This window comes from Xenopus laevis, chromosome 5L (genome assembly GCF_017654675.1).
Source record: "Xenopus laevis strain J_2021 chromosome 5L, Xenopus_laevis_v10.1, whole genome shotgun sequence".
NCBI lineage: Eukaryota > Metazoa > Chordata > Amphibia > Anura > Pipidae > Xenopus > Xenopus laevis.
In genome coordinates, this window is record NC_054379.1 from 108,167,314 (window position 1) to 108,181,778 (window position 14,465).

A 14,465-nucleotide genomic window follows, 5' to 3' on the forward strand; every position below is an offset into this window, starting at 1 on the left:
TCTGAAAATCATACGAATTGGGAATTCGTACGATCGAATCTTTGCGTCTATGGCAAGCTTTAGTCTTGGGTCAAGAACCATCACAGTGAACGAGAATCCAGTTATCCCATGTGTATAGGGTTGCCACCTTTTATAAAATTTTTTACCGGCTGCTGGAGGGCGGGACCTCAAAAGGGGCGGGCGTGACGTCAAAATGGGCGGGGCGACGGAGACCCGTGGACGCTAGAAGAGGCAAAGAAAAAGGTAAGTTGCAGGGGATTGGGGGCAGGCCGAGGGCTCCTTTTGATCGTATTACAAATTTACCGGCAGCTACATTGCCGGTAAATTTGTAATACCGGCCCCGGCCTTGGCAGGTATTTTACCGGCCGAGTGGCAACCCTACATGTGTATCACATAACTGAGGTGGGTCAAAATGTCCCATATCACACATCATTTGTCATAAATGGGAATTACCATAAAAAAAATAATGCTTGCGATAATGGGTGGAGAAAACTTCTTAGCAGCAGTATATATATATATATATATATATATATATATATATATATATATATATATATATATATATATATATATATATATATATATATATACACACATTTAAGGAATATTTTGCATTTATACAAGCATCACATTTATGCTGCTGATGTCTCCAGCTACATACTAATTGGCAGATTTATCCTAATGTGAGAATACGCTTCTAAAATCCAACATGGAATGAATTCAATGTGGATAGTTTTTGGTGGTAAACTCTAGATTTATCACATTTTGATAAATCTACCCCTAAGTAATGTGTTCTTTCAATGGCCAAGATGCAGGCTAGCACTGCACATTAAGAGGACCTGTTTATTCTGTAAGAGGGAAGTGAACCTACATGCCATTAGATTGATGTACAGAACAAACCAAATCAGTTATAAGCAAGCTAGAACACAGGATTATACCAGCTCACATATGGAAGTGCAGATCAAAAACCAATTTCGAACCACCACTAAGTTGTTATGTTTTGTGATGCTGTGGCACATGCTGTGAATAAAGAATAAATGGTAGAATTATTAAGGGACGGAGACCTGTGGGACCTGTGTACTGCATGCGGGGCCACAACTAGCCTGTACAAACAGTGCAATATAAAGCTGCCAATGAGAAGCAAAACAGGCATAAGGTACTAAATTACATCAAACATTGCTGAAATTAATCAGTAATAGAACAAATTCTCTGTCTACTCAGGCCTCATCACTGAAGCATGCAAACAACTAGAGTCCCCTACTGGTCAGATAAGAAAAGGTTCATTCAGGTAGTTAGGGAATCCATTTAGTGCAGAAGTTCATTGTATGTGCAGTTTAGCTCTGGCTTTAACCCAGGGACATATAGCAATTGATCTAAATTTTGCTTTAGTTCTTCTAACTTTAGTACAGCAGGGCTTGAATGATTCTTTGGACAAGCATAATACCATAAGCTTTTGTGATACTTAAATCTACAGTTAGTATAGATATTGGTATACATAGTTTATGTGAGTGTATGGAGGGTTGCTATGAGTGTGTGTATGTATGTGCGCTGGGATTCATTTGGATTCATTTGGAGGGGTTGAACTTGATGGACTTTGGCCTTTTTTCAACCCAACTTAACTGTCAACCCAACTTAAATCACAATGTATTGTAGTATACTGTTTTGAGCCTCCTACAAAGCAAAGATGCATATGAACAGCTCTAAAAATGCACTTGCAGAGACTAAAAATCTCACAGAAAGGTGGATTTTTTAATCCTGAACATGAAACACAAACTTCACTTCAAAGAGGAGATTCCCATCTAGTGGTACAATGGAGTAATACAATACTGCCACAAAATGGCTTCAATTATTTTTTAAGAGGAAGCACTAGCTACATGGGGACATATTTACTAATGGGTGAATTTTCTCCTCACCTAATAAATTCACCTAATTTCACCAGGCTTCTATTCACAACATCTCATATTTACTAAAAATCAAAAGAAAGCCATTGCATGCATATTGTGCTGAAATGTTGCTGTCGTACATTCTGTGAAAATTCTTATAACACATTTTTCCCATGCAGTTGTAGTGGGGAAAATTCTCTAGAGAAGTTAAGCCATAAAGAAATGTCATAGTTGGATATAAGCATGGAGGTGGTGATTTCAGGGCTGTATTTATACATAAGCTATATAATAGATTACAGTACATGTTTTTTTCTGTGAAGAATTCAGGGGTTCAGCCGAATCCAAAATAGTGGATTCAGTGCATCCCTACAAGAAAATTACATCATGGAATTCACTTCGGCTGGGTGGCGCAATGAGTTACAGTATGTAGATAATGAAATTTAAAAGTGGCTACTCTATTATATATATATATATATATATATATCTATATATATATACTGTATATATATATATATATATATATATATTATAATGGTTTGCCAGCCTGAACCTGGTGAAATTTCTATTTGTGAAAATGAATTCTTGTGCACTTGATAAATTGGCGTATAGTCACAGTTTCACACTGGCAGAATATAACCTGGCATGTGAATGTTTGCCAATTCAAACAAAACTTATTATGTGCCAAAAACTTCTTATAATTTCCTTTTAGTATATTGGCGATGTGGTGGCACATTTCTACTTCTGGTGAAAATACTCTAATTTCTAACGCTCAATCTTAGAAAATATGCCCCATGGTAGTTAAATTACACCTATATATTTCTGCATCGAGATGAGGAGCTGCTGAGGAGCTTGTTATGCCTGTGTTACATAATTAGAAGAAATTGATATAAAAGTATATCATTTGTGGTTTGACAACCCTAAGTTACAGTGAATAGGTAAAAACTTTGTATCTTATGGCCCTACCTCATCCCATTAATACAAAGCTAAAATAAGATGATCAGTTAATCTCAGAGTTTCTTAACTATTTTCGGAGGGAAAAAGAAATCCTCCAGCATGCCTAAGGGCATATATACACAGTGGAGGAAATTGCTTTTTACAAAAAGAGGCAATGCAAAAGTGTACAGCTATTTTTGCAACTATTTGTTGCCCATATTAGGTTATGTCAATTGGGGAGTAACAACTCCTTGGAGACCCCTTTGCTTGTACATCATAATACATCTCTGCACTTTGCGTTCTAAGAAGTGCAGTCTTACAACATTAGTGCTTACACACTTGCACCTGTAGTATATACAGCCAGTTATGCTACACAGATAACTTCATACTGATTAGCTGAATTCTCTGGAAGGATACAGTAAGCTCCACCCGCATCCAGTGCCCCGTTGGTAGAAATGGCACAGACTGAAAGAACAGTCATGCTGATGATAAAATAGGACAGTATAAGCATTCCCACTGTTTCGTAGAGTCCTGATTGTCCTACCACGAATCCTGCAGGAGACAGGAAAAAAAGTTTAACTAGAGCAGGAAAATAAGCAGACCATTTCAGATGTTGTGTTACATTATGTAAATACAATATTTTTGTCCACATTTTGTCATGGTTGTAACAAATCAAGGGCATTATCGGACAAAACTGCACAGATGTATACATAGCAAGGCCCTGTTTCTCCACATCAATGCGGGTGTGCTTCCTCCATAGGAATGTTAAGCACTGCATATATGCGCAGAAACACACTAAGATTATATACAGACTAAGGGCCCATTTAAAAATGCAAATGCAAACTCAGCGCACTAAAACGCACAAAAAATTGATCAAGCATTGACTTTATTTATAAAAGGTATCTGAGCCCAAACGCACTTCTTGTACTTCACAGAATGCCCAGCCTGCTCTGATGAATTGTGCGCATGTGCACTCCACATGGAAATCCTGAACTTACTGCAACCTGCATGTGGTGGTAAATTCAAGTGAAGCCTTCCCAATTCCCATCGCACCAGGTTTTTGCAAATTACACATTGCACCATGTTGTCCTATAGTCCATTTTGATCTCTTGCACCCTAAACTGAGCCTCTCACAAAGTGTGTAACACAAGTATGTAACACCTCTTATCTACTTAAACAAATGTTTTATCTGCTGATGATACAGTTCATAGAGCAAAGAATTTTACTGGAACAAACCCTATTTTTCAGGTGTGGAACACTTCTTTTGGGAGAAAATATATCAAATACGGTTCAAAATGTGGTTATATTTCCCTTTAAAATTTAATTTAAATTCTACCCTGTTCTCCCAATTTTCTACTCTACTTTTCTGTCTTTCACATGGCCATTGCAATTTTCTCTTTCCTTACTAGTTCTGCTACAAACACTCCTCTTCCAACCAGATTTTCTCTCCCTTTGCCCCCCCCCCCATTCAGCCACATCTTTTCACTATGCTTGGGTGTATGTGTTACCATTCTGCTTAAGAGATGAGATAACCAGTAGCTAAATCTCACTTGAGTCTGCAGCTTTCTTTAGACAGAGGAGAAGCTGCACACAGACACCATGCTTCTCTTGCTTCAAGAAGACAAAACTTTATTAACACTTCTGCATTAGTAGACAAAGATCATGTCACGTGATACTGTATCAATATCAGATTACTATGGGATCTGTAGAAGAGCACACACATTAATACATATCTTAACACTCCCATTTGCTCTCATATTACAGAAAAACATATTTAACATAAATGTATAGTACGCTGGTTTATACTCCAAATATGTAATGTACAAATTCTCCCAGTTTAAACCTTGTTACTGGCTACCATTTTATTTGTGACACAATACTCAAGAGTTATTTTTCCCTCTCTTAGTACAGATCTAAGGAAATGGTATTTGATATCAACATGTTTGCACCATTGACGGAAAACTGGGTTCTTTGTGAGAGCGTTTGAACCTTGATTATCTTGAAAAATCTTTACTGTCTCATATTGACATTCACTGTCCATTTCTTTGAGTAACTGCTCAAGGTATAAACTCTTCTGTATGGTAGCAGACAGTGCTATATATTCAGCCTCACAGACTTCCAAGAAATCAGTGCACCATTAGTGGATAGACTAAAACAATATCATGTTGTGCTTCTGTCATTTAGGTCTGAGGCCCAATTAGCTTCACTATATGCCTCAAGTTTTAAGTTCTCCTTACATTTTCTGTACCTTTCCCTATAAATGTTATCATCAGCATCTAACACATCAGTTTGAGTTTGCCTCTGAGTCACGCTCGTTGTGATAAACTGAAATAGCCTGTGTTTAAATTAATTTCCAGTGCTTGGGTAATACACCAGGTATGAAGGACTATTTTTGTCATATCCTACAAAAATTCCCTTTTTTTACACTACGAGTTTCTTTCTGTCGTACTGGTATACAAAGCATTCTGGCCCAAAAGTTCTCATCTTTGATAGATTAGGTTTTCTCTCAGTTAGCATGTAGTATGGAGTTTGCCTTAAACAATTGTTAAAACACCTATCTCTTTTGTCAATTTACTCTCAAGTAACATACACCTTGCCATCTTAAATAGTGTTCTCCAATTTCTCTCAGCGGTCCCATTTTGAGGAGATGAGCAAGGTGCTGAGGTCTCATGTCTTATGCTCTTCTTACTGAGCAGTTACTGGAATTCTGTCATTTGATAGTCCCATAGGGGCGCAGTATCAGCAATGAACTTTTCTGTGGCTAATACTGTATCACTCTTATTTTTCAGAAAGTACACAAATACTGCACCAGATTGATCATCAGTAAATGCTATGGCATATCTAAAACCATCTTTTGCTATTGGCTCTATGATGCCTGATAAATTAGTGTTAAATTAGTGATAAATTAGTTCAAGTGATTGTTTGGCACGGGTGTCAGACTCTGTTTCAGTTCTGAACAAATTTTCCCTGGGTACAAATTTCACAATTTAAATTAGACATATCAACCCGTAATTTACATTCCATCAACTTCACTTTTAGTAGTTTTTTATAAGATCATCATAATTACAGTGACCGAGAATTTCATGCCAGGTGTGAATATTATAACAAGCATGACAACTGTCACCAGTCTCATCTAAAGTGTTCAGATAATAAAGTCGATTATATTTCTTGATGGTGAATTTGGAACCGTTTTTATGGATCAGTTCACTCCCACCATGCTGAAATTGAACAGATGCACCGTTGTTTGTTGCTGCTTCAACAGAGAAAATGTCCTGTGTATATGTGGGGGGATACATTGCAATGTCTCATCAAATCTTTTAAACTTTTTAATGTTTGTAATTATATGTGATGTGGCTCCTGTATCCACCATTAGTCCCTTTGGTGTTAAACTGTTTGACTGCCTCTCACTTACAGTATATTGAAGGTAAATGTTTGCTCTGTGCCATTAGCTGCTTGCTTTTTGTCTCGCCCCTTACATCTGCAAAATGTCTCTTTCTGTGTCGGGCTCTTGCAATAATTACACCACTGTGACCTTCTTTTATTTAGTTTGCTTGGGCATGCGTTAGCTTTCTGGCTCTTTTGGTCGTAGTTGTAGCAGACAGGGTTAATGTTGCCTCTCTCCCTAACTGTTGTAACAGGGGTGCTGACCTGCATTACATTAACAGTGTTTGGGCTGACACTGTATTTCTCAGTGTCCTCAAAACATCTTAACTGTGTTTTAAACTCAGTAAAAGTCGCTTTTCCATGAGCACCCAGTCCCCACATATTACTGGTGAGATACAAACCTAGGTTTTTTACCTTGGGATCTTTTCTATAAGTTCATTCTATAAGCCCTTCGTTTTTGAAAGTAGTTAAGCTACAAGCAGGTCTGGATTTACATAATGGGCACCCCTAGGCCTGCTGACGTTCGTCGCCCCCATCCCCTCCCTTTTATTCGTGGAGAGTTTCATCATCGGGGCCATGGGAAACCTAAAAAACTGTTTTATCTCCTGTGCATCCCCAGTGTTTCTGAACCAATGTGGATGTAGTTAGGCAGCATGCCGCCCCCTAAAATCCTGCTGCCCTAGGCCCAGGCCTTGGTGGCCTTTCAATAAATCTGGGCCTGGCTACACAGGACAGTTTCTCAGACTGGGTATAAGTGCAGGCCAGGAAACCAGTCCTCCGCTCCGCAGAGTTCAGCATCTGCACCAAAAGACAGTGTGCAGATTTAGGCACAGAGACAAATGCTGAAATCAACTCCATGTGTGTGCACCCAGGCCAATGCAGTGTCTCTTGGTGCAGACCATTCTGCAGATCAGCACTTACAGGCAAGCTAAAAGACCACCCGGTATAGCAGGTTAGACTGCATATGGTTAATATTCAGTTTATTCAAATACACACCTAAATGTAAAATATTTATCTTGCATTCATATTTAATATTAACAGTATATGCGTGCAACATATTGTTTGCAGAGTATTTTTTAATATTAATATTATTCATATGGATTGAAGCTGTTGTGTTAATTACCTTTGATGTAGTAACCCTTTACCTGGCACAGATCAGAAGATATACAGCTGCTGGTTATCCAACTTGTTATTCACAGTATCACATCTCTAATCGGCAGGCTAGCACTCAAACCAAAAATTATTACAGAGATGCCAACCAAGAAGTTTTCAGTCTTGGCCACACACAGATTCTGTCCAACTCTGCCTGAGGATACAGAAGCCTTTTCAATGGCAATGTTTTATACTGACTTGACTGCAAAATTACAGGGAGACGAAGACTCGTTCTTTAGTAGGGGTGAACATGTGTGAATGGGGTGATTTGCAGAAAAACAGAAAAATTATTTTTCCAAATCTGATACAGAGAAGAAATATTCAGCACTCTCAACAAACTATAGGTCTCATGTGCTGTAGGGGCAAGAGCAAAATGCAAAAAAGATGAGGCATATTTTTTCTTACTATGCCCCTATATGTTACCTATGGCTGCTGCTCACAGACACAACATTTAAAAGCAAAGAAAGGAGCTTTAGGGAATTCAAGGGAATTCAGAGCCCTGCACCTATCGAAATCTGGTGCAAGGGATGGCCCACTGAAGAACCTGACCTGGGCCACACACTTCCTAAAGTTTTCTGGTGCCCCCCTGTCAGCAGGCCTGGACTGGCAATCTGTAGATTTTGGAAAATGCCAGGGCTACCGCTGTAAAATTCCATAGACAGTCACTATATATTGGACTGGGCTGTTTTGGCCTCTATTTACACCTGCAAACCCACAGCTATACCCGCAACCAGGAGCTTACCTATCCTTATGTGGATAACCTGTGAAGTCAGGAGGGCCAGTGAGATTTCCTTCCTGACTTCTTTTAATATATAAAGTTTGCAAATAGGAGGGTTAAATGATACTAGAACCAAGCAAAGTTATTACTTGCTTAATCTGTATTCCAGTAGCACTTTAGTCTCTTGATCTACCAGATCGGTTGCAGGCACACAAGGCTGATTTCAGCAAAGAAACACAACAGACTTTGCATTCTCGAAATCAGCTGTGAAGTGCAAGCGAGGTGCTCAGATTTATCCTGATTTTCAAGCCTATAAAAAGAGATTTTTGTGGAATGGATGGGGCTTGGTTGAATGTAGCAATATTTAGGCCACCATTTTTTTTTTTACTTCTGGCCTTACCATACATAGTTGGCAGAGTCTAAAGCCCTGTGAGTCTGGGCAGGTAATGCAGGGCTGGGTCAAATCACAGGTGGGCCCTTCAATGAGGTTGGGTGTGTGATAATCCTTCGGAGGAGGGGGATACAGACTAGAGGCAACCAGACCCCCCCCCCTTTGCACCCTAGGCATGAGCCTAGGGTTGCCATCAGGCTGGTATTTTACTGGCCTAGCCGGAAAAACACCTGCCAGGACCAGGGCCCCTATTACCAAGTTGCCAGCAATGTAGTTGCCGGTAAATTTGTAACACCCCGAAGTGAAGCCCCTGGTCTGCCCTCAATCCATTCCTTTAAGCCCCCGCCCCACCCCCTTAAGCCCCTCATCCAGTAAAATCGTACCTGTCTCTTGCTCTTCATTCTTCTCAAAGACTCTCTCAGATGTCTGGTGATGTCATCGCCCTGCTCCTTACCATCATCATCAGACCCCTTTACTTCTTTGCCCCGCCTCCTGTTGGGTCACCACCCCCACTGGCCGGTAAGAATATTTTAAAAAGGTGGCAACCCTACATGCGTCTGTCAGCCTATCCCTAGTTCCAGCCCATCAAGTAGACTAAGGCCCAAAATTTTGTGATAGCAGTCCTTTATAGCAGATTCTGCCAGTGGCAGACCACCAGGCGCCCTAGGCAACCCAGTCGGCCACACCCTCCCCGGCATGAAACGGAGGGGATGTTGACAGGATGGATGGGAGAATGATGGAGGGGTGGGTAAAAGATGGAGGGGTGGGTGACAGATGGAAGGAAAGGGAGTAACACTGAGGGGTGCGAACATGGACTAGGGGTAGGCAGAAGAATTAGAAGGTAGTTGCCCAGCGCCCCCTATCATTACACCCTAGGCAGCTGCCTCTTCTGCCTACCCCTAGTTCCGACACTGGGCACCACTGGGCATCAGCATTTCTGAGCAGTGCCTACATGTCACTGCCAGTGTCTGCCATAGGCAGGGTGTTTTCCATGTTTTGCTAAAAGATGCACTGAGATGGTATTTAGAGCATGTTAAAGGGCAAAGAGAGTGAAAAATACTGAGGGTAAAAAAGTGCAGCACTGGCTCTTTCAGCTGTCTGGGTCTGCACACTTGCACAGTATAGTTTGTGCATAATCATGGGCCATTGAAAAGCAGCCGAACATGGTGGCACAACACTGTTAGGTGTCTACTTTGGGATTGTGCCTTGTCCTTTAACTGGAAATCATTGCAGAGTGAAAAGAAAGGTGATTTGGGGTGTTTTAGACTTGTGTTTAGCTTCCATTGATCAACTTGATGTACCTTGCCAGGGGAATACCACAATATTTGAAAGAATTTGGCTTCTGTAGTTGGAGGCTATTCAAAAGATACGGTAGCATTACCAGAATCTCTGTCAACTTAAAAACGAATCCTAATATAGCAGTCAATACCATGTAAACCTGTATTTATTGAATCAAAAGGCCTATATGTAAACCTTACTGTATGAATTGTAGAAGAAAGAAATAATACAAAGAAAAAACAAATTAAGATCACCCCACGTGCCCCTGCTCTTACAGTGTGACTGCACATGGAAATCAGCAGCAGCACAGAAAACAAAAGCTTCAGTCTTATACCATTTTTGCAGTGTGTGTATGTGTGAACACAAGTATATATAGCAGCATATGATGGTATGTTGTGTATTTGTGTAAAATACATTAAGAATGCGGAGCATCCAGTCATGTGATAAAATCATCCCATTAACTCAACCAGTACAGACTGAAACAATGTGTACTCACACTGATATACAAATTGCTTGTTTGACAATTTTAACTCCTGCTGAGCCAAACAACAAACTCATTCATGCTGCCCTACCCTGTTATTGCTAAGTGGAAATAAAATGTTAAGGATAAAGAAAAAACAAAAAACAACTCATTTTACACATCAAAAGGAAAGCTGTAATACTTTACATACTATTTAGGTTACATGTCTGCAAACTGTTTTCAATCCAGTTACAGTAGCTATCAGGTTCCCTCCTGGGGTCAGTGCCAGATTTGAATCAAGTATCCTGCACTGCACATGCTCTTACTTCAAATTTGGAGGAACAGAAGGACAATTCATCTCATCAACAAAAGAAATCTTAAATTGGGCGTATGTGTAAAAAAATGTAAAAAGGAAAACATTTTAAACTTCCAATAGGTTATTCTGCATTAGTAAATAAGGTGTGTAAATGCAATGTGGCCCAAATGCAGGATAAACACAACAGTACGCATGTCCTGTAATCTTTTTATACTTATATTGAATGCAAAGTGACCCTGATATACAATAAAGTGAAGACCCTGAACTTGCTTATGTGATCCTCTATTTAGTTCATTTGCACAGGAGCAATTAGAACATATTCTGATAATACAGGAGGGGTGGATAAGAAAGAATATTCAGGAAAATAAGAAACTCCAGGAAATAAGAAAATACACCTGTAACCCAGGACTGAGGCCCCAGAATGTAAATGCTAAGCCTGGGAGACATAATGGTTAATCTCCAAGCGCAATATTTAATTCCAGTAGAATTGTTGCCAAAAGGTTGCCATATGCCACAAATCGAATGCAATTAAAAAGAAAATTTTTGTTGTCGGGATGTAATGTCACGTCCAGCGTTCAACATCAAAATTGCAGTGTGCATTGAAATTTCTTATTCTCAGGAGTCATCATTTCCAGCACTCGGCATCAAAGTAACATCAGAGCACAACATGTCAGTTTGTTACATCATTAAAGGGGTTTTTCACCTGTAAATTAACTTTTTGGATGATGTAGAGAGTGTATTCAAAGACAATTTGCAATTAGCCTTTATTTTTTATCATTGGTGGTCTTTTATTATTTCACTTTTTCTTCAGCACTCCAGTTTGGGATTTCAGCGGTTATTAGGGTTCAAATGACCTGAGCAACAAGGGAGTGATTTGAATGAGAGACCGATTTATAAATAGGAGAGGGGCTGAATAGAAAGAAAAGTAATACAAAGTAACAATGACAATAACATTGCAGGCTCAAAACAATAGTTTTTTGGGTGCTGGGGTCAGTTGCCCCAATTTGAAAGCTGGAAAGTCATAGAAGAAAAAGGCAAATCATACTGTCAAACTATTAACTTTTAAAAATAGAAAATGAAGATGTAAAAGTTAAAAGGGTGGTTCACCTTTAAAGGAGCGGTTCACATTTAAGTTAACTTTTTAGGGGCACATTTATTTTGGGTCGAATATCGAGGGTTAACATAATCCAAGTTAACTTTTATTATGTTATAGTCGATTCTAAGCAGCTTGTTAATTGGCTTTCATTATTCATTTTTTTTTTTTATAGTTTTTTAATAAATTGCCTTCTTCTTCTGGCTATTTACATCTTTCAAACGGGGTCACTAAACCCATATAAAAAGAAATACTCTGTAAAGCTTCACATTTATTGATATTGATAAGTTTTATTACTTTTCTTTCAATGCAGGCACTCTCCTATTCATAACTCAGTCTCTTATTGAAGTCAGTGCATGGTTACTAAGGTAATTAGAGCCCTAGCAACCAGGTTGCTGAAACTGCAGACTGGAGAGCTGCTGAATAAAAAGCTAAATAACTTAAAAAAAACATAAATAATAAATAATGAAAACCAATTGCAAACTGTCTTAAAATATCAGTCTCTACATCATACTAGGGGTAAGGGCACACATGGTGATTCGGGGAGATTTAGTCGTCTGGAGACTAATCGCCTCTTCTTTGGGGCGACTAATCTCCTCGAACAGCTTCCCCCTGTCTTGCGCCGGCTATAATAAAAAGTCAAAGGCATGCCACACGCGGGGCTTCATATTCCGAAGTTTCCTCGTGAGGAATCTTCGGGCAACTTTGGAAAATGAATCGCCGCAAGTGCCATGCCACAGGCGACTTTTGTTTATGGCTGGCACAAGACAGGGGGAAGCCGTTTGGGGAGGTTAGTCACCCCAAAGAAGAGGCGATTTGTCGCCAGGCGACTAAATTTCCCCGAATTTCCAGGTGTGCACTTACCCTAAAAGTTAATTTAAAGGTGAGCAACCTTGGCTGACCAACCTGCAAGCCTTCAGTTGTAACATAACTCCCCCCAGAATCCAATGAACTGTAATGCAGAGGTAGTTAGTACAGGCTGAACATCTTCCCTGATGATTACATGCCACTGGCTGTCCCAGCACGACCTTAGTACATAGAACCACAGCTGAGGCGCCTCACATAAGGAAGTAAGGGACAGAGTGTGCACTCACCAATCCGAAGGAAGAGCACCACACTGAACATGGCCAGCAAGGTGGGCACAACCACCCCCAGGAAGGTGGAGAGTTTTCCGGTAGTCGGGCGCCTTCCACTGCGTTTGGTCCCATTCTGACGGGGCTCTTCTGTTGACAGGCTGAGACGATAGGTAAGTAGTGGGCTCCGTTCAGACATAGTTCCACCCCACCCACCACTTGGTTCCAATTCTAATAATCCTCTCAGGCAAGAGCTGCTTTCTGCACTTGCCTGTCTCACTGGGTTTCTGTACTTCTGAAAGTAAAACCTGCACCTCCTATGTTTGAGTAACCAGAGCCCTGCCTCTTGCTGGGACATCCCCGTAGGCGGAGGGAGATTTCTTTTGTATACAGAGGAAAGTTAAAGCAATATTCTGTATATAGTAACTAAAAGTGGCACATTCAGTGTTAACTCTTTGCTTAAAGACCAAGAAAATTGCATATATGCAGGTCCAATAGCCCCTTCCAACTTCTATGACAGAAGAAATATACTGCCAGTTCCATTTATGCTGCACAATGACACATTTAAGTCTTAGTATTTAGTTATATAGCATTAACATATTTCCACCTGTATGTATTTCTTTGGGGTGTAGGAGGAAACTGGATTAAATGCTTTCAGAATAAATACAATGCAGATTCTAAATAATAGCCCGAGATTATGTTGAATGAAATACAATACCATTTCCGTGACTATTATGCCCAGGCATCCTGCAGGTCAAAATAGAGGCAATTTTATTACTAACAGTGTATTTAGTATATAAAATAAACCAGTGCTCATATCTTAAGCTGGCTATAGACGCAAAGATACTATTGTACGAAAGGAAGGTTTGTATGATTTTGGACCGTGTGTGTCCACACATTTTTCATACCATAGAGATCAGTCAGTCATTCAGATCATTGAACAGGTTAAAAAATTTATAACGGCTACCAATCAGATCTCTGCATGTATTGCCCATCTGACAATATCAGGAGACTGTCACTACTATTTGTCAGACATAACTTTTGTACAATCAGTGCCTGTCAATTCATGGTCTGAGGCAAGCAGTGTGTTTGTTCTCTTTGATAAGGCAAATCAAAAACAAGTCGGGAGAGACCTACTGTCATAGGACAGCCTATGAGTAAGTGCCCACCTCAGCACAAAACGTGTTAAGGTTCCGCTCTTTGGCGACATCGCCAAACGAGCGGATCTTTCCCCGATATGCCACTAAACTGCGTGGCTATATCGGGGGTAATTCGAACGTTCGGGCGTATGGCCGAACGATCGAATTACGATGCGCCAAGCGGCTCCGACGGGTCGGTCGGGTAAAAATCCAACCTTCCTGATCGATATCGTGGCCAGATATCGATCGGGAAGACCCGTCGGAAGCCCCCATACACGGGCAGATAAGCTGTCAAATCGGTCCAAACGACCGATATCGGCAGCTTTATCTGCCCGTGTATGGCCACCTTTAGGTTAATGAGTGTCCTAATAAAGATTTTTTACTTTTAAACTTTTTTACCAAACAGTTGGTCTCTCCTGACTTTTGTTTTTGATTTGCCTTACCAGCACCTTAAAAAAGCACCTTACTCTCTTCTGACTATTCTACCAGTTTGCATGAGTTCTACAGATGTCTTGCGCTAGTGTTTCAGCACTTTGTCCTAACCTCACAGTGTTTAAATGGGGTTGTTGAACTTTAAATTAACTTTTAGTATGACGTAGAGAGTGATATTCTGAGGCAATTTGCAATTTTTAGAGTTTAGTTCTT

The 14,465-nt window shown here is 40.1% G+C and overlaps 1 protein-coding gene across 1 annotated transcript in view; it reads right to left on the reverse strand.

The window, feature by feature from the left end:
• The window catches only part of LOC108704677 (solute carrier family 12 member 9-like), a 114,698-nt gene extending 101,712 nt beyond the window's left edge, over positions 1 to 12,986 (reverse strand). Inside the window, exons 1-2 of the mRNA XM_018241357.2 lie at positions 12,703 to 12,986; positions 3,234 to 3,368 (exon numbers count right to left, since the gene is read on the reverse strand). Coding sequence (XP_018096846.1) covers positions 3,234 to 3,368; positions 12,703 to 12,880 — 313 coding nt within the window. The 5' untranslated portion in view covers positions 12,881 to 12,986. The remainder of the gene's footprint in view (positions 1 to 3,233; positions 3,369 to 12,702) is intronic.
• Between the last annotated feature and the right edge of the window lie 1,479 nt (positions 12,987 to 14,465).